At 43.9% G+C, this 24,086-nt stretch overlaps 1 protein-coding gene across 1 annotated transcript; it reads right to left on the reverse strand.

Moving 5' to 3' along the window:
- Nucleotides 1–776: 776 nt before the first annotated feature.
- LOC132329842 (neurotrypsin-like) lies at nt 777–23,480 on the reverse strand. Its single transcript, XM_059851368.1, has 16 exons — nt 22,349–23,480; nt 20,164–20,354; nt 18,039–18,084; nt 16,587–16,823; nt 15,189–15,312; nt 14,309–14,484; nt 13,836–13,983; nt 12,815–12,993; nt 12,279–12,420; nt 11,081–11,283; nt 9,956–10,097; nt 9,498–9,703; nt 8,842–8,920; nt 8,481–8,603; nt 7,663–7,943; nt 777–6,151 (listed from the first exon to the last, which is right to left on the reverse strand). Exons 2-16 carry the CDS (start codon nt 20,233–20,235, stop codon nt 5,841–5,843), a joined length of 2,469 nt encoding a protein of 822 aa, XP_059707351.1. The 5' UTR covers nt 20,236–20,354; nt 22,349–23,480; the 3' UTR covers nt 777–5,840.
- Between the last annotated feature and the right edge of the window lie 606 nt (nt 23,481–24,086).

Genomic DNA, 24,086 nt, shown 5'->3' on the forward strand with positions numbered 1-24,086 from the left:
CCAGTTTTGCACAAGCAAGAAGGGAAATGTAGGTAGGTGTAGAAAACCCCAAAGGCAGACATGAAGTGAGGAAAGTGTGAACTACAAGCAGTTCTTTCTTCAGTGAGTGCATGTTGGTTTCCAAAGCAGGCTGGAGTCGGTACAATCAAAAACATACACACTAAAATTCTTGGAGTCTGAAGGCATCAGCTACGCCAAGCTTCAGTCTAACCCTAATGACTTGGAAAAGTCATTGCATACCTTGCAAGGAGCTGGACCATGTTCCAAACCAGACTTTTTAACAGAAGTTCAGGTTTTAGCGGTGGGGCAGCAGGGGTAGGGTATAACACCGTTCTTGAACCAATGGCTCACTCAAACTGAATTTCCCTTATCCCACTTCCACTTTTCCAGGGGCTGGCTTTGATTCTTAAGAGGAATGATGCACGTATTGTAGATAAAAGGAGACTAAGTCTGCTGAACATGTTTGTATGTGAAGATCACCTTAAACAACAAATGAGAAAGCAGATGTATTAAAGCCTGTTAACTTTTTAAATGCAATGAGCTGACCTGCTCTTTACCTGACCCAAATGGCAAAAAATGTGACATTTGAAGAATTTTTGCCTTTCTTTGTAATGGCATCTAATGTGATGCTGACTTTGTGACATGCTTCAGCATGTTGAAGCTTCTAAAAAAATAATGTTAATACAAAAATTTAATTAACTCAGTGCTGAAAAAAACCCTAAAGTCTGCCCTTGGAACAAATTCCTTTATTAAAAATAAGACAGAGCCCCACACAGTCACAGTATAATCAATTTATTAGCATACCTTGTGAGCCATTGGTGGTGATCCAGGGGATGTAACAGCTTTGGCACTTGACTGATTTCAGAGGTACTCAGCCCTTAGTAGAAAAGGATTTTAATAGGACTTGAGTGGGCTACTACACAAATGAGTTTCTGATGTGGAAAATTAAATATTTTTCCAAACAAGGGAAAACGCAGCCCAGGAGATGTGCATTAGTCCAGGTCACAGTGCCTTGTTCTACAAGGAGTAGTTCCAACTTGGTTACCACCAGAGGTGATTCTGTTCTCTCTAACTGTGAGAAACTCCCAGTGAGTCTTATCAAGATAGTTTTAAATACCACAGTGTAGTTTCATCTCTCCCAAGTTTTCATCTAGTTGCCAAATATACACATAAAAATCTCTTTTCAAGTGGTCGATGGATCACTGCAGCTTTTTTGGGGTGAAAGGACTTCAGGATACAGGCTTCAGAAAGAAAGGAAGACGGACAAAAGGCAGATCTACCTCTGTTACCCCTGAGATAGCAAATGCCCACTTTGCTTGTTCCTCACCAATGCCTCCAGTCATACCTTAGAGAAACTGATCTGTTATTTTCTGCTACAGATTTACAGAGATTAGAAGGATAATTGACATCATGTCCAGGTTAATAAACAGCTGCCTGATTAATTATAGCATAGAACATAATTCATATAAATCATCAGAACAGTGTTCAGCCACAAGAACCTGATAAATCTTTAATCCAGCTTCAGGTAGTCAAAGTGTGAACAGGTTTGAGACAGTACCACTGCAGGTACTGCAGGTTAGGAAGACCCCAGTACTGAGGCAGCCTTTGGAGCACTGGGGCAGCCTTTGGAGGACTGCAGCATTCTCTCAAAGAAGGATAGGAGCAGCACTAAGAGCTGCTCCTTAGATCCTTACAATAGCCATGTTTCTACTCCTGCCAATGCTCCTAGCCAATCACAGTGTTGTTCCCTTTCTCACACAACCACAATGTGCCATTCTGCTATGGAAAGTTCTCTCAGAGCATCCATGTGGTACAGTGCAGCTCCCAGCAACACTGACTGAGCTCTCTGGAACCAGTGCACATGCATTAGCCTTATGGAATGGACTAATGCTGTGAAGGTGGACTGTCTCAGCCCTCCATGTATGTCAGCACAGGGAAAGGTCTACACAGCTCTCCAGGTGCTCCCTGCCCAGAGCTCCCAAGACAGACCTACAGCAATGTCTGTGAGCTCAGTGGGACTGCTGCACCTACCTGAGACACATGGGGAGCTAACCTCAGTGGGTTTTCATCCCCTTGAAGCAAGGCTGCCACCAAGACCACACTAGCAAGTTTAAACTAGCTCCAGCATACAGACACAGCACTGAAATCACTTACAGAATTGCCTGCTATAGAAAACTGTACTCAAATAATCAGCAGGGGATACAGCCTCCCCTGGCAAACTGCATTCAGTTGTTTACCAAAGTTTAAAGATCCAACAGAAAGAGAAGACACAGAGAGACAGTCAGCATGTTATCAGAGACCTAGACAGTCTCTGATAGAGAGACAGAGAAGAGAGACAGGGAAGCCACAGTCTTAGAAAAGGAACTATTGCTACAATAATGCATAACAGAGAATATAAAGCCAGGCCCCTAATTTCCTCTTGTGGCTGAAAACACAAGGACAGATGGTACTTAATGAAAACAAAAGGCAATTAATTCAGGAACCATAAAAAGAAATTATGTGCTAAGGAGAATAAAATTATAATGCTTTTCATTGCCAGAGAATACTGGGATTGAGAGCTTAGTTAGATTAAAACAAAAAAATTTAAACATTTATATGGAAGATGAAGGCTGATTACATTAAACAGTTTTTAAAAGTTAGGGATATAAACTCTTACACTTTAGGAAAAAAAAATAACAAAAGAATAGTGCACAGTGTTTGTACAGCACCTAGAGGATCAAGTATTTGTACTTCCATTTTTAATGATGATAATAGTAATGCAAGTAATTAATTTAAATGGGTCAAGAACAAATTTCCCCAGAAGGAAAGGTTGTTAAAACTTGTTCAGCACAAGTCACACATACTATCCTTTGAAACATCTGCTGCTGTCCGACATTACAAAATACAATCTTAGGGTGACTGAGTGCTGTTCATCCAACCAGGCAGTTCCAGTAAGCCTCAGTGGCAAAGCACATGAGCTTGGTTTGGGCCACAGTCCCAGGTTAAACAGTGAAGAGCAACACCTGTATCCTGAGACAGGCCAGGTCAACCTAGGAGAGTACTGACAGGCTTGCCTACAGCACCAGTAAGGTATAAAAGCAGGCAAAGGAGATTGGATACTTCCTTCCCTCCTCGTGGCTCATGCAGGACTCAAAGGGTGTTAATTACAAGGATTCTCACAGCTTTCATAGTGACAAGATCTAGGAGAAAGAAATATTTTTAACTAGAACATGGGAATTTCGGAAGACAATGCCAGGCCCACATCTCACTTGTGTTACATGAAAAAAAAATTTATGCTAACTTCTGAATGGGCACTTGCTAAGTAAGCTTAGGGAAATAACCTCCCAGTGTCATCCTTTGGGTGTTTCTATGCCTGTTGGGGTTATGGGTATAAACTGAAAGATCAAACCAGGTTAAACTAGAGATGTGACAGCACCCAAGGCACAGAAACTCCATTTGAGCTGCTGTATCACGCTGGCTCAGGGGAAGCTGAAGGTAAAAGTCAAATCCCTCCATGTTTCCCAGACAGGTACTTCTCCTGCCAGTATAGAACTTGGCATTTCATTCCCCACAACATGAGAATAATTGCTCTCAGTCCTCTTGGCATTTTAATGCCTGGGAGATAAGGAGCAGTCTGCAGCTTGCTTTTTAGAGACTCTGCCAAGAGCCATAGGACAACACTGCCCACGTGGAGCCAAGCACAGTGCTGCCAAGGAATCAAGTCTGGCATTTTAAACAGGGTTATCAGCACAAAGCTGTGCTGAAGACATCCAGGACCTCAAGAAGAGGCACAAACAGATCAGGTTTGTCTCAAAGGCCAGTTTGCAGGGGTCCTGACATTGCATGTTTTAAAGATTCTGCCAATTCTCCATTAAAATAAAGTTTGCAAGCAGGATTTTAGAACAGTCCATTGTAACACTGATAGTCCAAGTATCCTATAATACCTGGAAAAGGTAAATGAAACTGTTTAGTTTAGCCTTCACACACAAAAATCAGCCACCTAGTCAGGTCAGCACCTCTACATTAAGCTAATTTATAGAAGACAAATTAAAGCTTTATGCAATCAGTACTTCTTGAAGCCAAGGCAATTTCTAAGTTCTGTCACCACATGCCCTGTAATATGACATTGCTAACCCACAGACTGTGCTCTGCCTTCTGTTCTTGCATTGGTAATACCCAGGTACTGAACACCTCAATGCCATGAGTGCAAACCTGACAGAAGGTCAGTGCCTGACCCAGTTACTGCCTACCCAAAACATGCACATCTGGCACAAGTTCCACATGCCACATCCTGTATTAATCCTCCACATTCGAGCCCTTGGTAATACATCAAAGCTTTTTGCTCCTCCTCCTGTACAGACCTGTCTCCTCTCTGCCTTATCTGAACACAGTGAGAAGATGCTGCACTGCACAGCTATTAAGGCACTTAGCCCTTCTGTCTACTTATTTTTTTTATGACTCAAGAATAATATATTAACTTTAAAAAGTGCTTAAGGCATAAGAGGGAACTCTGTTAATTTGTTTGGATGAGACAGAAGGAAGAAATTGTAATATTCAATAACCCCTGCTTTCTCTCAGCATTGTATCTGCTCAGGCTGAGAACTACAGCTTGATGACAGTGCTTGCATACCCTCAAGTTAATCCAGTTTACTCCCACTGAGAGGAATGAAAAGAGAAAGAGTGCAAAGAAGAGAAAAAAGGAAGCATGGCCCAGAGGTTTCAAGAATAGGACACACTTCACCAAAGTGGGAAGCTGCTTTGCAGCACACTTACTCTTTTTCACAAGGAGTGAGTAATTTGCTTGAGGTGTATCTATACCCCAGAAGTAATTCCATGTTTCATGGAAAACTGTGAACACAAAAATACTAAAGACTAGCAGCACAAACAAAGGGCAACTAATAACTATGATGAATAAGAGACCAGCAGGAAGTCCCCACAGTGCTGTTAAATCATGATTCAATGCCTGAATGTTTGAGATTAATGTTACATTTGGATTTAAGAAAAAAATGACATGTCTGTTCACCCACCTGAGGTCAGTCTTTTAAGTTCTTCATAGTAATCATGAGGGCAAGAAAGCTACTGCCTCTCACACCAACAACTGATTCTAGAAGATGCTACTTAGGGGAAACAAAAAAAAGCCCAATCACACACACAAACTACTATAGCAAAAAGCAGCAATAAAACCACAGCATCTAGCAGTTGGAAATGTGTGACAAAAGATTACAGCAGGAGGGACAAGCATCTCTTAGCCTAGGCATTCACTTGAAAGGGATCCTGTGGGAGCAGACCTACTATTCAGAAGAGAAAAGGTTCCCCCTAGAGACATATCAGGGAAGCTAAAAAACCCAACTGTTGGCCTGTTCCTCAACTCAGGTCACATCTTCTGATTCCTGGAACTGAAGAGAGCTGTTATGAAAAAAAGAATTTGAAGATTTCCACTATGCCAGCCCATGGTGGCATCTTCCAAGCATCTTACCTCTCCTTGCAGCATGTTTCAACTGTCCAAACATACAACCATGAATAGATTTGCAGCAATAGGTATCTCTCTACTTCTACCATTTCTGTGTGCCAGGGCAAAAGAATGTGTGATTGCATTAAAGGATTCAGATATTTAGAGCAATGTATACTGATCATTGTTACCACTGTGCACCTGCTTTCTCTGCTTACAGATTCAGATTGAAGTGAAACGAAAGACTTTAAAGAATCAGTCATAACTGTTTTCTTTCCAGTTCTACATTAAAATCTTTTGCCAGTGTCCAATGTCAAAATAAATCTTCATCAGTCATCGACCAGAAGCCACAGCTTTCTGCTGCTGCAGAGCAAAAGGACGATGTGCTGAAATTCCAAGAGCTCAGTCATTTTCATTTTAGCTTGGTCACTTTCTTGATCCAGGGTACAAATTTGCTGACCTTTGTGTACACACCAGGTGAATCCTTCCGACCACAGCCATACCCCCAGGAAGTGATGCCCAAAATGATCCAGCGTCCACTTGATCTCTGACACATGAGTGGCCCTCCACTGTCACCCTGACAGCTGTCCACCCGTTTATCTTCAGAGAGGTTTCCAGCACAAATCATGCGGTTGGTGAACTTCCGCCCATAGCGGGCCTCACAGTCTTCCCGTGGGAGAAGGGGCACCACCCCCTGCAGCAGGGTTCTGGAATAGGACTTCCCTGGAATAAAACAGACCAGCCAGACTGATTCACATACAGGCAACAGTAGCGACATGGTGCAACAGTGCTCCCTACAAAACCAGACACTTACACATTTCATGTCAAGTCTGCTGCAGAGAAATAGCTGAGCTCAGCTACTCTGAAACCACAAGAACTTCAGAAAACAGTGATGCCAAGCCAACCCACAAAAAAGAGTTCAAAGATGGGGGGAAGAGAGTTGTAGAAAAAGGTTAGATCAAAGGATGAGTCTTACTCCTGATTCTGTCAACAAGTAACTTGAACCGTGTTCAATTTATCTCACCTCTCCAAATCTCAATTTCCTCCTCAGTAAAGCAAGGACAGTGTTTTCTCAAGAAAATAAATGCAGTAGTATCTGTTAAGTGCTCACTCCTCAGAGAAGTTTTAGAAGATGTTTCAGAGGCATTCTAATATTATTCAAAGGGAATTCCCTTCATCTTTGGCCAGACTTGAGTCTATTCAATCACGTCTCTTTATTAGCCCAGGGTTGCTGAGAACATAAGGTTAATGTGCTGTATTAGAGTATGACCTTTCCGTGCCCAAGGTTTATCTAAGTTCACAAGGCAGTAGGTAGCTGCTCTTCATTGAGAAAGCTGGTTTTGGTGCGTGGGAAGGTTTCTAGCCACTAAGCTCCAGTACAGCTTAAGGTTGTTACATGGCTATGTTGCTCCTTGATCCACCCCAAGTATCCTGAAGTGACACGTGCAACTGGCACAACTGGACTCCAAAGGCAAATACATACTTGCAGTTAAAAAGCTGCGGTAACAGCTAGGCAAACAGCTGAGAAGGACGGGCAAGTCCAAAATCAACAGATGAGCTCCTGGGGCTTTTGGCAGGAAATCTTTCTAAACATATGGCTTTTCTCCAGTCATAGCAGCCCCAGAAAGGCCTCCATGCTCCCTTTTACCTAGGAAGCTTCACAGCAATATGCTCAATGAGGACAGGTCCAGGCTGTCTTGAACTGAGAGCAGAAACCAGACTCAGAGTCCATCTGTCCTTGTAGAAATCCACAGGGAGATTAAGCAAGGTAGTCCAAGAGAGATTTCTCATTGTGAGCTCCTTCTACCTCTAAGCCCTCACTTCACTATGACAGAACCACAAAGAAGGCAGGTCATGGAAACATGGGCTTGGTATAGCAGCTCTGCACAGGCTGCTCCCTTAGGGGTCTCCTCTGGGCAAACACATGTGTAGAAATGGGAAGAAAGAGAGGACTGTGGCCAGGTGGCAGCATTGGTCTCTCCCACAGCTTCAGAGAGATGCTATGGAAACCAAAGCTTTCACCAGTATTGAGTAGACTCAATAAGCCTCAAAATCAGATTAAAATGCAATAGCACAAAACCCCACTCATCTTCCTATTCCTTAGAACCATGTACTGGCACAGACAATGGGAGCAGTGAGAACATAGCTTTGAATTGACATAAATAAATGGCCCATGAAAGCTTCTGAAGGCAGACTTCCTCACCACTCTGGCCTCTCAAAGCCCCACCACTCACCTGTGTCTCCCCAGCCAGAGATGATGCAGGCTTGCCTGTTGATGTCAGACCTCTCCCTCCTGTCAGGCAGGCAGATGGGTAGAACATGGTGATTGAAGGAGAGACAGTGCCCTTCTCTGCCCCGCATCCGGACCAGGGCTATGTCATTATCATTGCTGCCAGCCCAGTAGTTCCTGTGCAGGACAATCCGCTCCACGGGCAGCTCCCTCTCAAACTCATCCTTCACACCTGTGTGGTAATCGCCCACGCGCAGGAGGTAGCGCCGCACATCAACACCAAACCTGGAGAAAAACAGACTCAAGATCTCAATACTCCTGCTAAGAGGAAAGAAGACTTACACAAGTCTCAGTTGCTATGAGACTGAACCACCTCCTCATACCACAGGGGTAAAACAGTTCCAGCTGCAGGAATGTGGGACCTCTTTAACAGATATGATCATGCCAGCTCTTGCAGATTTGGTGTCCCAAATCACTGTCTACCAGGCACAGGACTTTTGCTCCTATAAAAATTATTATTATAGTTGCAACAGACTTGTGAACTGACCTGTTCACAGTTCCCTAAAGCGCTTAAAATGTCAAAATGCTGGTTCCCTTTGCGCTGTAAAGCCTCAGAGTTAAGAGGCCAGATGTAAGCAGTGAAGGAAAAAGCAAGTCTATATTGAGTTATCACCATAAGCACTCCAAGATCACACACATTATAACCTGAACATCTTTAGAAACTTTGCTCATATAGTCCCACTGGGCTAGGAGGATAAACTTGCATGAGGCTATCTTGTCCATCACTGAGTATCCCTTGGAGCTCCCTACTCCCAAACACACCTTTTGAAGCAGTGGGCTGCAGTCACCACCCAGCAGCTGCTGATCAGTGTTGCTCCGCACAGCAGACGAGTATCTCGACGAAAACCCTTCAGCCGCAGTGAGGCCTGCCATGGCCAACTGCCTCTGAAGGAGAAACAGGAATAAATGGTCTCACACACATGGGAGCCATTTTCCTCTTTTCCCATCCACTCTGTCTCATCTGGGCTCAGCTGCCTTGCATTCTTCCCTAGATACTGGTTCAAACCAAGTTCAAAAATCACCAGTGAAAATGCATTAATGTAGTCAGCATCTGCCAGGCTATTTCCAGAGCCTGAAGGAAAGCTGGAACCAGTCTGACTCAGCAATTACAGGGTAGTAGTACCTCAGAGACTTGTTTCCACCTATGATCCTTTTCTTGCGACGATGAAGCAGGCGCATCCCACACACACCAGACTCTGGACCTGCATGGCAAAGTTAGAGCAGTTGGTCAGGGACCTTCACCTTAAGTATCAGCATTGCTGTCACAGAGCCAAATACCATTCAGCTTCTCTGAGGGCATTAATCCTCAAGGTTGTGGATTAATGGACTGTGGACTCTGGACTGTGTTGTGTTGTGCATATGGAATTCATAGAACATTTGATCCCATAGATTTCCTTAATTTCACTGGAGGTGCTTACCTGAAGTCTCTATAGTCTCACACCAAGAGTGGGACCTATACTTATACTTCCTCAATACTCTAAACCCCAAAGACTGCTTATGGTTGCTGTTCTAAGGAAGAGTGTGGTGACGTGGCTGTGGGGAAATTCTGCAGGCTCAAAGGCCCGACATGGGTGGAGCTCCTCAGACTAATTTGGAACACTCTGTGCTGCTAAGATACACTGAAAACAAGAAAAATATAGGAGGTACAGGACAGGACACGCTTATTTTGTAGGTGAAGTTTCAGCCGAAGACAAGAACGACAGGGAAAAACTACAAAAGCATGCAGAGATTCTACAACCAGAACTCCAGATTCCTACGTAGAAGAAATTGGAATGTCACCTGTTCTCCTGAAATCTTGGACCTTTTCTTCCACATAGTCACAGATCACCCCAGCATCCTCACTGTGCCAGCAGCTGTGAATCCTGGTGTCAGGCATGGCACATTGCCCCAGGGTGTCCTCCATGCCACTGCATTCTACATTGTCCAGATGGATGGGCCCATGACCTTCACCAAAATAAGCCATTGCCCTGGCTTTTGCTGTACCACTGCAATTAGAGAGAGGGTGACTAATCTGCAGTGAGCAGGAGCCTAGTAAACCTGAGTCAACAGTGCATTTTTTAAGTGGAATAATATTTATGTGTCACTCCACACACCAACAGTAGTAGAGTGAGAAGAGCGACCTACTCCCTCAAGCATATCTGGGTGTGCCAAAACTAAAACTAAGCCCCCAGAAGCAAGTCCAGAAGTGCTCCCAAGAGCTGTTTCTATCTGTAAGATGCCTGTACCACAGCTCTTACCTGAATCCCAGTTGCCTGCAAACCACTGCAGCATCTCTGTCTGTCCAGTCATCATCACAGACAGTGCCCCACTGCCCATTCAGCAATACCTCAACCCGGCCCTCCTTGGTGCTTTCTCCATCCACCAGCCGCACAGGAGGCCCTGAAGGAGAAAACACATGGGCTGCTGCAAGCAAAATAACCAGAGGGGTCAAGTGTCCAAAACTTGGGTTCTGCAGAAAAAGATGAATCCTACATATAAGTAAGCTTAAAACTAAAAGAAAAAAAGGGAAAAAAAAAAAAAAGAAAATAAAAAAGTATGTCTATATGAAGACATTTTACCTCTGTACTGAATCAGAACACTATATACATACTAATATATTTAATACATACTGGAAATCATCAGTGGATCATACTATGGAAGCTGAGTAAAGAGGAGAACAAGAACAGAAAGTTATTAACTCCTAAGGCAAGAGTTAACTCCTAGACAAGCTTAAACATGCCTGGGGGAAAAAAAATCAATTGAATTGTAAAACTATTACATGATTCTAAGCAAGAGAAAAGTTCTATGTCCAGGAAAAACAAAAAAGTTGGATGCCAACTATTTCAATAACAAATGTCTGACAAACTGGAAAGTGTCCTGTAGTAAGGAAAGGGGAGATTATCAGGCATTATATAAATGAGGAAATTATGCCAACTTGAAATACTTTCACAGTTTTAGTTAGAAGTGTGGCATCTACACAAGGGAGTGCAAACAGCAACCCCTTGCATCTGAAATCCTTCTGTCTTGGCAAGGTGTGGCACTAATGTAACCACACCTAAGCTTTCTAAAAGATCTAGTTAAAAGTGTTCCCCTGAGCAATGGCACACTAAGGCAGCCACTGTCCCTCAGCTCCTGAGGATTGTTTCAGAGACTACCAATACAAAACTCTCCAGTTCCCATTTATCTGCTGGTCTGATAGTAGGTCTGGTGGAGCCACAGATTTGTGGCTCTGCCCCAATTCAGCCAGAACTCAATCCTCCTCAAAAAGCAGACCCCTTATTGAAACAACAAAGGGAGAACTCCCACATCTGCCAGAGCTTACAAGGGAACAGACCAGAAAGTGAAACTTTCCCACTGTTCAGGGCAAAAGCAAGGTGAGTTACCCAGGCTGCCATCCATGACTGTGTTGCTTTCTGGGGAACAGCGGACTCCCACATCCTCAGCATGAGAGCAGTCATGCTGCCCCCACTTGCTGTGGGGACAGTCCAGGAGAGTCAGCTCTGTCCCCACACATGCCACATCATCCAGTAAGATGAAGCCTTGGCCAGCAGCATAGTCTCCTTCAGAAGCCAGGGCAGCAGGACCACTAGAGGAAACAGAAAATAACACTGAAACTCTAAATGCCATGGAAGGACTCAAGCTCAGATCCAAAGAGAAACTCCCTCGCTTAACTATGATACTGGTGGCCTCCTGTCCTAAACCACTCAGTGGACACATCGGATGGCAACCAAGCACCCTCACATCTCACTGTGAGGCCTCCTCAGACCAGTCAATTTTCTAGTGTTTGGTTAAAGGCATGTTCAAAGAGGGCCAGCAGAGGCTGCTTTGCAGTTATGGCAGGTACATCAATTTGAGGAGGGGCTGGCAGAGGAGGCATCAAAAATGTCAACATTTAAGTAATTTTTTTTATAGGAAACAGCTACCAGGAATTGAACTGCAGAAAGCTGCAAACTTAGGCACTAAAAAAGATGACAAATGTAGTATGTAGCTGAACTCAAAGGGAAGAGTTTAGTTTAGTCTTTCTTTCATCTATAAAGTTGAAATTTTAGAAGGAGACCATAATCATGTTTAAAAAAATCCACATAACCCCATTTTGCTAGCTCAAAGGCAAGAGTATTCTGATTTTAAATCTTTCCCAACTCCTATCTGAAGTGATGACAGCTCAGCAATGGGCTGAAAATCCCTATTACTACTCTTTTTTGCCCTGATGGTCTTTGTTCAGCTACTGAAGGTGATACATTAGGAGCAGATAGGTGATATCCTTTTACTGACAAAGTAGAAGTGACACCTGCAAATTTAAGGAGTGAAAATTCCCTGACTTTGCTGAGGGGCTCATAAGGACAGTATTAAGCCTGTTAACTGCTTTCAAAACAGGCTGAGGCAAGAAATAATAGATTTATTTTTGCCCCTTGGAAAGGATGTGGATACCTATTAATCTTTTATTAATAAGTTGTATAATGGTAATAAGCCTTCTAACAAAGACAGCATTGAAGGATTAAGATCCAGCCTATCCCAGTGAAGGGTGATGGAATCTAATCCTTGAAATTAGGAAGCACAGACACTACACACTCTCAGTCCTACCTGAAGCCCAGCTGCCTGCAGACCACTTGGGCAGCGACGTCTGTCCAGCCATCATCGCACACTGTGCCCCAGTCTCCATTGTAGTACACTTCCACCCTGCCTTCGCTGGGGCTGTGGCCGCCTGCCAGCCGGACCGTGCCCTCTGCAAGGGGTGGAAGAAGGCAAGGGCAGCACTCAGCAGGGGAGAAAAGAAACAGCCTGTGCACCACTGCTAGGTCTCTGTACCACCCATGAGTGAAAGAAACAAAAGAGACAGATGTCTGTGGGTACTCAAAATACAAACGTTCATTGCTTCCAAACATACCCATCTGTCAGGGGAGGATTCACTTCAGCCTTTCCACACTACCTGAGCAAAACCGAGGGAACACCACCGAGTCTGCCTGTGATCTACTCTCTGCCTCCACATCCAGCAGCCCTTGTAGGAGCCACATATGGAAGCTGTGCAGGATCTGAACCAGGGGGTTACCTGCTGAGCAAGCCAAGTAATGTGGGGGTGAGACTGACCGCATCTGACTGGCAGAGCTGTACATATGTACCTGTGAAAGGGTCACAGGAGACCCCAGCGTCTTCAATGTGGTCACAGTTTTGCTGTCCCCAGTCACTCTTCTTGCACTGATCAAGGGAGAGTTCATTCCCTGAGCACTGCACTTCATCCAGCAGGATTGGGCCAGATCCCTGCCCGTAGTGAGCCCATGACAAGGCTTTTGGGGTCCCACTGTAAACATTACAGATATGTATGCTCAGTAAGGAAGGCCAGTCTTGTGTCCTCAGATTCTGCCTTGCACAGGGACTCTCCTGTCCTGGATCACTGTCTTCCCATAGATCATCTGTATTTTTGACACAGTGGAGTTGCCAACTGTTAATTGAAATATGTTATTGGAAAGTTTGTAATGAGCCCTTCCAGCAAATAACAAAAATGTTACTACAACACAAACGCTTCAGACCTCTGCAGACAATGACGTACCATCAGTCTCAGTTACAATCTCATAAAAGGTAAAACTCCTAAAGATTGAGAGATCTCAAATTTGAACAATCTACTTTAAATAATCCTGTACTGATGTGATTTTCAAGAATGGTCTGTATACAACAGCTCCCATGTTAAGCATTGAATGGCACACAGAAGAATGAGGTGGTCTCTCTTGCTTTGCTGTCTGAAGAGGGTAAGGGCAGCCAGTGGAACTAGAGGTGTTTAAATTTGACCAAGTAAGCAACTGCAGTTCACATATGGAAATCACCATGACAAGCTGTCATTGAGGCAAACAAGATTTGTATTAGGATATATGCAAAAATGTTGAACAGGGGTAAACACAAACAATCCTGAGACAGGAATGTACCCTTTCTTTCCTTTTTTTTTTTTTTACACCACAAAAACCCATAAAATTGACAAGAATGGGGTACAAAATCCCTTTATAGGATGATCACTCCAGAATTATGTTTCCCAAGGTTTCTGTGTATCTCCTATACAAAGGGCTGGTAGTATAGTGAAGGGACATGCTCTCATGTTATTCATTCTGACTACTTCTATTACAACTCCATGACATACAGCAAGGAAATTACCTGAGTCCCAGCTGCCTACAGACTACTTCAGCATCCCGGTCGTCCCACTGATCATCACAGATGGTTCCCCACTTGCCATCATGGTAAACCTCCACTCGCCCTTCAAAGCTCTCCTTACCACCAACTATACGAAGTGGGGCACCTACACCTGTGCTTCAAGGAATGGAAAGAGAGCACAACAGAACAAGACAGAGACAAAGCACATCCAGCAGTTCAGGGTGTAGAACCATTCTCTAGCCAGAGGAGCTCTCCTGATGCTCTCTTACCACATCCTCCCTTCTAGGCCCCCCACAAGTACCCATGATTGCAGCCCCCAGAGTGGGATACTGCTGATCCAGAGATGTCTCTTTAATTGGCTGCTGTGGTGACCAGGAGTTTTCTGCCTGCAGACAAAAACCTGGCTTGATAAAAAGAGACGTGGTCATAAGCATCAGCCATCTTTGGGAGATTGAGATCTTTCCCTGGAGATTTACCTTCTGGAGGAACACAAGTTACCACAGCACTCCCCTGGTTACAAGCTCCTGACAGATCCTCCTGATAGCCACACTGCAGCAGGGCTTCCTCATCTCCATGGCAGTTTGCTGACTGCAGGTGCAGGGGAACAGGCCATGGTCCAGAACGACTCTTCTTCCCAGCTGTGCCGATCTCACTGGTACGGAGGATGCAACAGAGCAATGAAATGCCACAGCACGACTTGACTTACAAGTTCCCTCTGTTGTTGTGACTCTCCAGGCCAGTTGTGGCATTTCACATCCCGGAGTGCCCAGTTAATTGGAAGTGCATCAAGGGGTGACCATTTACAGTCTAATGGGAAAGCACAAGCAAGCACACAGCACTTCCTAATCCTTTTATGTGCCCACTTACTGCAGAGGAGTTGGTGTAGTCAGAAAAGGCACACTCATTTGAAAGCAATGAACAAACCCATCAACAGACTCAAACACCAAACCATCTGAATCACCTTCCCTCTCTGTGGACCTTATCTCCTTGCTGTTTAGAAGTTTGAAAGTCCAAATCCCAGATACCCAAAGAGAGTTCATACTCCTAAAATTTCTGTTAGATCACTATAGTATCTCCAGCTGATGATCATAAAAAGGGAAAGTAATGTCACAGCTCACTTTTCACAGCCTGGAGTATGAAGCAGAAACTATTGTTTTAAAAAATTCTTGCAAATGATGATTGGGTTGGGGGTAGCCACAGAAAGAAATCACAGAAAGAAAAAAGGACCCTGGGAAGTCGGAAATTAGATCACAAAACAAACTCCTTTCTGCCAGCCAGAGGGACTGTAACCACAGAAGCTGCTCTTTCAAAAGCCACACGAGCATGTACCTCTCACAACCAGACTGAGGTTCCCACCTGAGACCTAGCTGCCTGCAGACAACACTGGCATCCCAGTCAGTCCAGTGGTCAGCACAGATGGTACCCCAGCGTCCATTGAAGTACAGCTCCACAGTACTGTCTTCAGCCAACCGCACAGCACCTTCCAAAAGAGAAAAAAAAAAACAACCAAAAACCAGCTGCTATCTGCTGATAGAAGTTTCATACCAGCAAGTCTTGGGCTTGCATATAGCTGAGCTGAGCTGCACTTGGCTGCTTTCTGTTTTACCTGTGCTGGCACTAAAGTGATGTGCATGAAAGAGTGTGGGATGGGGCACCTTCCTAGTACCAGCAACAGCTGATTGGGAGGAGGGTTGGTGTTACAGCCTTTTCAAATCCATGCTAACACCAGCAGGAAATTTGACTTCTGCAAAAGCTCCTGGATTCTCCTTCTGTGAATGGGGATGATTTTACACGCTATCTTGAAAGGGTGTATGAAAATCTATCTAAGTACTTCTGACACTCCACTGATCTATTTCCATCAACCACTTCACCTGCATGACTCTGTTGCTACAGTGAGATGTTCAGTAACAGCAGATGAATCCTCTTTAATTTCTCTAAGAAAAGGAAGTGCCAGTGTAAATACCCTTTCAATTCCCACCCCACCAAAAATTTTATCTCTGTTTAGAAGGCACATCTCCTCACTCAGTTATGTACTTGCAAAGGACACACCTGTCTGCAGCATCTGAGTATAGGTACACAGCACCACTACACTTACATTCTTCCCTTTAATGAAGCCCTCTTTGAAAGCACATCCACTGGCAAGGGAAAAGACTGTCAATTCATTTATTAAACTGGTGTTTCAACTGTTCTGTAAAATGCAGGAAAAGCAAGGAAGGTCAGAAAACAGGACATTTTCAAGAATGCCACACAGCAGCCAATGCATTGAGAGAGCTCAGCTCCTTGCTTGCCTCAAGGTAAACAGTAGTCCTTCTGCCAGCACTGAGGAAGTTTAGCACAAGCCTATGACCTGCCTTGCCACAGAAGATTTTATATTATAAGAAGAAGTTTATATTTGAACTGTTTATTTACATGAGGAATGCTCTGATATGGACCCTAAAGGAGAATAAGTGGGTTGTTTTCAACATAACTGAAACGGTTTTCAAAGTGGCATAAGTTAGCAGTATAAAAAAAAAGAAGTCTCCTTGTATGAGAATAAAACATCTATACAAGGCATTACAGCTACAGCAGCTTAAATCCACCCCCTACTATATACAGACGTTCTTCTCCCACACAGGCTAGCCTCTAGTATTAATTATTTCAACAATTCGGAACAGTCTTTGTACTGTGCTTTTTACACAGGTTGTTCCACCTGCCACTTGCAAGTCTGAGCAGCACACACTGCTGGCTTGAGCCCTGAGGCAGCACAGCCCTTACCTTGGTTACAGTCACAGTTGGCCCAGCCGATGGCCCCTGACACAAGCCTGTAGAAGCACCAGGGTGTCGTTCCCCCGTCTGGGTTCCTGCAGAAGTTGTGGTCCCCCAGGCCACGGTCTGGGTACTGCTGGACATAATCAGGGAACTCTGCCCAGTTGAGACACTCTGCCCCGACCTCGGTGACCGCCAGTGAGCCGTTGTAGTAGCCGAGAGGCCCCACAGCACACACGCTGGGCGCTGGGCACAGGAAGGGAGGGGGTTAGCACCACCTAAGGCATCGCACACTGAAGCTCAAACAACATGGGAGGCACCAGCTGGTCATGAGAAATACCCCTTGTGTCTGCAGTCTCAGCTGCTGCTTTCTTGATTCAAACTCTATCACTCTTCAAGGTGCTGCTCAAAGAATATTCATAATACTCACTGTCTGAACCACAAATTGATTTGAAGCAATGAACTGCCCAGACAGACCTTTGAAGAGTGTTAACTTAGGGCCCAAACATGACAATTTGAACTGGTTCCCATGTCTGTACAAGCAATACATGTACTCATTTTGGAGCAGAACTGTAAAAAGCAGGAAGGTGGGAAATGACACTGTATTTCATAACATATATGTTCCCTATACACATGAGCAGATTACCTGGCTTATCTAACTTGGCTAATATATTGGAAGGGAAAGGGAATTTATTTTGTGGGTTGTGCAGGTGCCAATGTTTCAGTGGCCATGTGAAATATCCAGTGTAAAAATACCCAATAATTACTTTTTTATGGTCCTTAACAAAGGAGAAAACTCTCCATTCATGGTACTGAAATAACCAAAGTGGGAAAAAACCACCCAGGTTTTGTGGGCTTTATAGAGTCCATAACATGGGAAGAGTAGACTGAGAAAGGGACATTTACACCTCTATTCACTAAGCAAACAGAAAGAAGCCAACACTTTCAGAAAACCCTTCTGCACCTGGGGCAAAGAGCAAGGCTACCAAGTAACTTTGCATCATGTCATTTGCCTTCTAGCCACTGCAAGGCCAGAGGGGGTAAGTGACAGCTGAAGGTTAAATGCAAGGTACAAAAATAAGAAGCAGTTGGAAGTCAGTACTTGGAAAATAAATCATATGTGTGGCATCACACTCAGAGAGGGTATCTGAGAATTCAGTAGTTATTAGAGCAGAGGAAAGGTAAGCATGCAAAAAAGACCAAGGCAAAGAAAGAGATTAAAGAAAAGAACATGTGGGAGGAGCAGGGAGCTGCAAAAGCATTTGACATGAAGGAACAGAAGTAGTCTGACCATGTTGGTGAAAGAGATAAACAGGCATTGGGACAAGAGAAAAGATTGAAGAAGTGATGAAAAGAAAGGAAGAAGGCCAGGTAGCAGTGGTTCATCATGCCTATGGTCTCAGATCACCACTGCAGTAAAGAGTCTGCCCAATGACTGAATTAATAACTTCTTGTTCTTACCTGCACTCTGCAAATGGTTTTGGTTGGGCTTGGATCCCAGCAAAGCCTGGGAAAAGAAATAGAGCAAAAGCAGAGAGATGATTATCCAATGTGTTTGCCTGAAGCTGAGCTGCTTTTAGGACATGGGCATGTCCTAAAAGCAGCTCAGCTTCAGGCAAACACACCCTAGTAACCAGCCTCTTCCCTGGGCTCCCCATTGCTCCTCTTCAAATTCAACCATAGCTCTGTCCACTAACAACAAAATGAATAATTACTGGCCAGCAGAGATTTACCCTTGATCTAAGCACTACATTCCTGGGCTCTGCTTGTTTTTTCCAACAGACTTGGAAGTCTGAGTGATATGCCTATGGAAAGGAAATCTACAAGAAAATCATTATTATCAGTAAGAAAAACAATAACTACTCATTCTCTCACTGTTTATAGGGCAAGTAATCTACAGCTATAGTAGCAGATATTTATCTACTTGAATGACAGGATGATGCCCCAGAATACCTGTTAAAATGGTAATAAACATCCATGTATAAAGTAGGAACCATCCAAGGAAGAAAATCCAAGGCCTTTTGAGGATTTTGTTTTTAATACTTGAAAATATGATATGGCCTATGCTGTTATTATCTAAATGGGGTAAAATAGCTAAGACCAAAAAATACGAAACAAAGCCCTCAGAATTCTAGCATCCTGTCTGGCCCCAAAACTGCATTTCCTCTTATAGGCAGGTTTTTTATGGTTGTAATGTGACTATAGGCTGAGAGAGAGAGATCTGCACTCAACATCACTACATAGTGTGCCAGCAAATGCAAGATCTTCACAGACTCGGAGTAAAAAGAAGAAATATACATGCTTCTGCTAGCTCCTTGTAGTTTAATTAGTTTCTAAACATTCTAAATGAACATTTCTAATACTTTTATAGGAAAAAAGTGTTGTAATTCACAGAGCAGAGATGTGCAGCTAAAGGATAGCTAAAGGATACTAGCTATTTGTAATGGTTGTGGTTTTCTTCAAAATGTAGTAATTTTGCCTCTCTCAGCTTCACTTCTTCCTGGAAAATAGGAGAAGTTATATTTGGAATTCAACCAAATCCACTTCTGGAATGAGCAGAGGTAATTCCCACAGAAACCTGACAAGAACAACACCTATTCACGTCAGATATAATTTTCAAATCAAGCTTATGAATATGATCCAGAAGGTGCTGGCAGCCATGGCCAAGCTCCAGCATCACTTGCCAGAAGTCAGAATGGGATACTGCATATAGAAGATGAATTCCTGATATGGTTCAGTAGTAGCAGATCAGATCTCAGGTTCATATGCACAAAGGGATGCACAGATAAACCCTTTTAGGCAAAAATTTCATCTGTCTGCATGTATCAGGCTGTTGCAAGCCCACACAAGGGTTTCTGGACCAACAACACTGAAGGACTTACCTGAGGATCTCAAAGCTCTTTGCAGAGAGTAGAAAGTGAGCTAATCTGTACTTTTGTGACTGCACCACAATCCAGGTCCCTCAGTCCCTAGCTTTTAGTGCACACCTGCAGACACATGTAAGGCTGCCAGTGATATAAGGATGGGTCAGACTAGTAACAGGATATATATGAGAGACTGAACCTGCTCTTCTTGGACCATAAACAAAAGTACTTCAGTCCAAGTAATAAGCTTCCCTTCTAATGAAAAATTAGTTGCTGCCAGTTTCTGTAGCAGCTTCCAAAATACCCCAACGCTGACCATCGCCACCAATTAAATTCAGTGCAAACAGCCTATGCTGCAGGCATTGTCCCAGGTCCGTGCAGCTATAAATCATCTGTCTACAAGCAAGAGAGACAATCAGCAAAGAACAGAAATAAAGGATCTTTCCTGCCAGGATCACTGGAGTGCCTGAGAAACACTGGAAACCCAAGCCAAAGCATCTGCAAGCCCTTGTGTATTCTGCTTTCCTGGTTTATTTCTTTTTCAGAATTTATATGCACAATGAAACCAAGCTCTCCCCAAGCCCCCAGTCCTTCCCAGAGACCACAACTGCCTAAATACTCTAGAAAACATAGTCAAGTAATAACAAGATCCACTTAGAGTGAGGATATTAAAAGAGTCATGTGACTTCTTACAAGCAGATAGAAAACCAATCTTTTCTTACCTCCACACATCTGAGACAGGATAGCAGACTTGAAAGCTCTACCAGGAGCCCGAGTATTTTGGAGAATGCCATCCCTCGTGTACAAAGTGAGCAGAAGGTTCTTCAAGCATCACATTCTCGTTCAGCTGCCAGGGTCTGCTTTCCCACGCTAGCCGCTCCGCACCGGAGGGAGCGGGGTTCCTTTTCCATTTCTACACAGGGAAAGGGATGTGAGGAAAGGGATCAAAGTTCCCCGCAGTATCTTAGAATTTCACTTTCCCGTTCCTCTCCCCATCTCTTCTCATTGATTCTTCTCTTCAGAAAGGGGAAGAAGAGAAGAGAGAAATAAGGGAACAGAACATGTCCCCGAATTTCTCTGGCACATTCGAACACGGGCGGAGGCGAGCACAAGCGGCTGGGCACAGCCCATAGCCCTCTCCTCACCCCGCTGTCCCCTCCTCTCCACCGCCTCCCCCGTGCTCCAGGTACGCGCTGCTCGCAGTGCCAGTCTCCGCCTCCCCGCCCCTTCTGCCCAGCGGCGGGGCCAGCCGCCCGCTCCTCTCCTCTCCTGCAAAGCTCCTTCCCCAGCTGCCTTTTTCCTTCTCTTCCCAAGTCACAGAGGCTGCAGCACGGAAAGGAGCTGGGGTTGCGTCCTATTGCAAAGCCCCCAGCAACAACTGGGAAAGGCAACGGCGTGTGCGCGTACATTTGCCAGAGATTAGACTTCTTGGAGGGAATCTGGACTTTATCCCCCCCCACCGCTGCCTCCTCGATTAGCAGCTTGCAGCTTCCCGAGGTCAGCTCTCCTCAGATTTGAACCCAGCTAAATGGGACCCAGCAAAACTCTACGTTAAGCAGCTTCCAGATCTCCCCCGGAAAACCCATAGGTGGCACAGCCCTCTCCAGGGTGCTCCCAATTTGCAGCCCTGTATCTCGGTATCACGGGTATTGCCACCAGAGAACTTTGCCATCGAGCGTCTCCTTGACCTTGGGCTATATTTTCCCTCAGTTGGCTAGGATGCTTTCCAGAGGGTTAATCATTATGGTATTACTATGAACAATCCTATCCTCCCATGGGGGTTTTTAGCATTTTCATCTTGCTGGTCCTTCATATGAATTAGGGTTCAAGGCTACAAGCTTTAAACACTATTAAATCTAAGAAGGCAATTGGTTCATTTGAAGCTGTTCAGTCTTGGAAATATGGAAATACTTTTTTTACGCATTCCTTGTGCTGCTTCTCTGCTCAGTCTAATGGGCATTTCTTATATTCTGATTTTGCAGCAATGAATTTGTGGTGCTCTACAGCATGAAACCTGAAGGTCACCTTTAGAAATGAGCTCACTTCTGGCCAAGTCTGCTGAATAGCACTTCCAAAGACACCTTCAGCAAAAATACAAGGAACAGGCTGCTAAAAATCTACTGACTTGACAAAAAGCCTTTTTTCTTCCTTCACTTTTGCCCATTATTCACTTCATGTGACAGTTCTGTGTTGCCTCATCCTCAGCCACTCATCAAAGGCAAGGAAATCTCCCTCCATGCTGGATCTTTTACAGGAGTCACTAAGTGGTAAGAAGAAGCTGTTTCTGGAGTGGATTTGGCCAAGAATTACACTCAGTTAATTAGGAGCAAATCTCCTATATCCTCATAGTCAGGGAGCCAGACGATCAGGGCAGCAGGGGATGGAAACAGCTTAGATGCTACATCACACTACAGCTCTCGGGCAGCAGTAGCACAAAGGAGCTGCACAAAATAAAAAAATATGGGACTGTGTTAGAATTTAGAACCACTTACTCCACTGAAGACACAAGGAAAGGACATACTGGAAACAGGAACAGAAATTCTATTAGCATTCTGAGAAAACTAGCTCCTTACTAAAGGTTGTTGATGCTCCTTCAGAACTCCATCCCATGAGACACTCCCTGTTCAGGCCTCTGATGCACAGGGTTTAACACCTCTAGCAGAAGTCTGCACTAGATTTTTCTTATGGTACCTTTCAAGTTGCTTCCCTGTCAAGGCAAAGTTTTCCTAAATAAAGTGATTTAATAGATAAAGTAATTTTAAAGGAAACACACATTAGTACACCAAAAGCAATAGAAGTCCAAGCCTGTGTTCACTTTCTGGAAGGATGATGAACTGGGAAGACACAGTGGGTTTTGCAGTTGTCTCCTCTCTGCCATGTACTGTTTTGGAACTATTTCCTTCTTACCAAGACTCCCCTTGTTTTTCTCACACGCGTAATGACATTCCTTGCAAGAGGTGGATCTTGGATTCTCAAAAGCTTCTCATGACTACTCTCCATGGTGGAGAGGAAGACCTAAAAGGGAATTATACCAATATAACAACAGCAGTTTAGATCAGTAATGTATCTACAGGTAAGGCAAAACATCCTGAACTTTCCTGTATGGGCAAATTTGAAGTAGTTGTAAATATCTAAATCTGCTATTTAACAGTAGTCACCTTCTCACCATGATATATGCATAGTTCTATTACAGGAAGTCTACGATTCCCTACAGAGTCTGTCTTGATTTCGCCAGATTTTCCTGTATTGACCCTTCTGAACAAGAAATGCCATCTCTAAAATGTCCCTGGCTCTCTGGAATTCAACCTATTTCTCCTGAGCTAGCAAGACAACTGTTCATCAGGACCAGCTGAAATATTAATGCTACGTCCACAGTGAAAGCCTAAAAGGAGTAGTTAACAGCAATTATACCCAGAACTGGTATAATAGTCAAGCTATAAGGTACAGGAATAAGACCAAGGAATTCCAGCAGATCTGCTTAAATCCTGTAAATCCGACTTAGGAGGCTAGAACAGCTAGTCAGCTTTTGTTTAATTCTTTCCTCACCACGCAATCACATACAGGTCTCTGCAGCAATGTTCTTAACCAGTGTGCTGCTCCACACCAGAACAGAGTTTTCCTTACCCCCCAGCAAGAACATCATGGGGTGGTACAAACCCAACTCTGAAAGAACAGTACTGTTCCCTGTGGGTACACACATGAACTACTAATGCAGCAATCCTCAATACGAGCATGTCACAGAATGCATTTAAATACCTAATATAATCTTAATGGTGAGACATAGGAAAATGGCCAGCAGCTGAAATTGCCAAGGACAATCAGTAACTGGAGGGTTTTTGGTTACAACAAAAGAAGCAAAAGAATTGCTCAAGTACTTTAAAAGGAAGCACTGTAAAACCTGGATGCACCTGAGAAGCATTGCTTCCTTCCTCTCAATAAATAAAAGGATTGGAAAACCTTAGCATAGTAATAGTAGACATATAAAAGGTTAGACAAAACCCCCAAAAAATTAATTTGTGAAGCTCACTGTGAAGCAGTATGATGCAAAAATAGCTGTTCAGATTAGCGGGAGCTGTGTAAAATTTCAAAAATAAAAACAGAAAAAGGTATTAAGTGTCTCTGTTACAGCCTCTTATGTAAGACTGCTCCTCGCAGACACTAGAATTTGGTACATTCAGCCCAGGTGCTACCTTAAGAGATGCATAACACTTTTATTACAAGTTTTAATATGAAGAAAAATCATCATCAACAGAGGCGAATCAGTTCTTCACTCCAAATCTATCTTATATCCTTCAGAAATGAAGGAACAGCAAGTAGCATTCTTTTTCACAATGTCTTCTGGACAGAAAATGCAAAATGCCACACAACCAAACTCAGATGTGGATAGTGTGTTCTCACTGACCCCAAGTCCTCTAAAAGACCCAATTATGTCATAATAGCAACAAAAGAATGAGCTACCCTGCATTATCCACTAATGAGCCACTGTAATTAGCCACTAAGCAAACATTGCTTCAGTAACTTGAAACCCTTCACCTGACCAAAATTTTTGTGATGAACAGGTATCAGCCTGGGGCTCCAGAGTACTCAGCTCCAGCAAACTCTACAGCCACCCATGCGTAATCACACAGTATATGTGTGCCTGACT

This window comes from Haemorhous mexicanus, chromosome 7 (genome assembly GCF_027477595.1).
Source record: "Haemorhous mexicanus isolate bHaeMex1 chromosome 7, bHaeMex1.pri, whole genome shotgun sequence".
Taxonomy (NCBI): Eukaryota; Metazoa; Chordata; class Aves; order Passeriformes; family Fringillidae; genus Haemorhous; species Haemorhous mexicanus.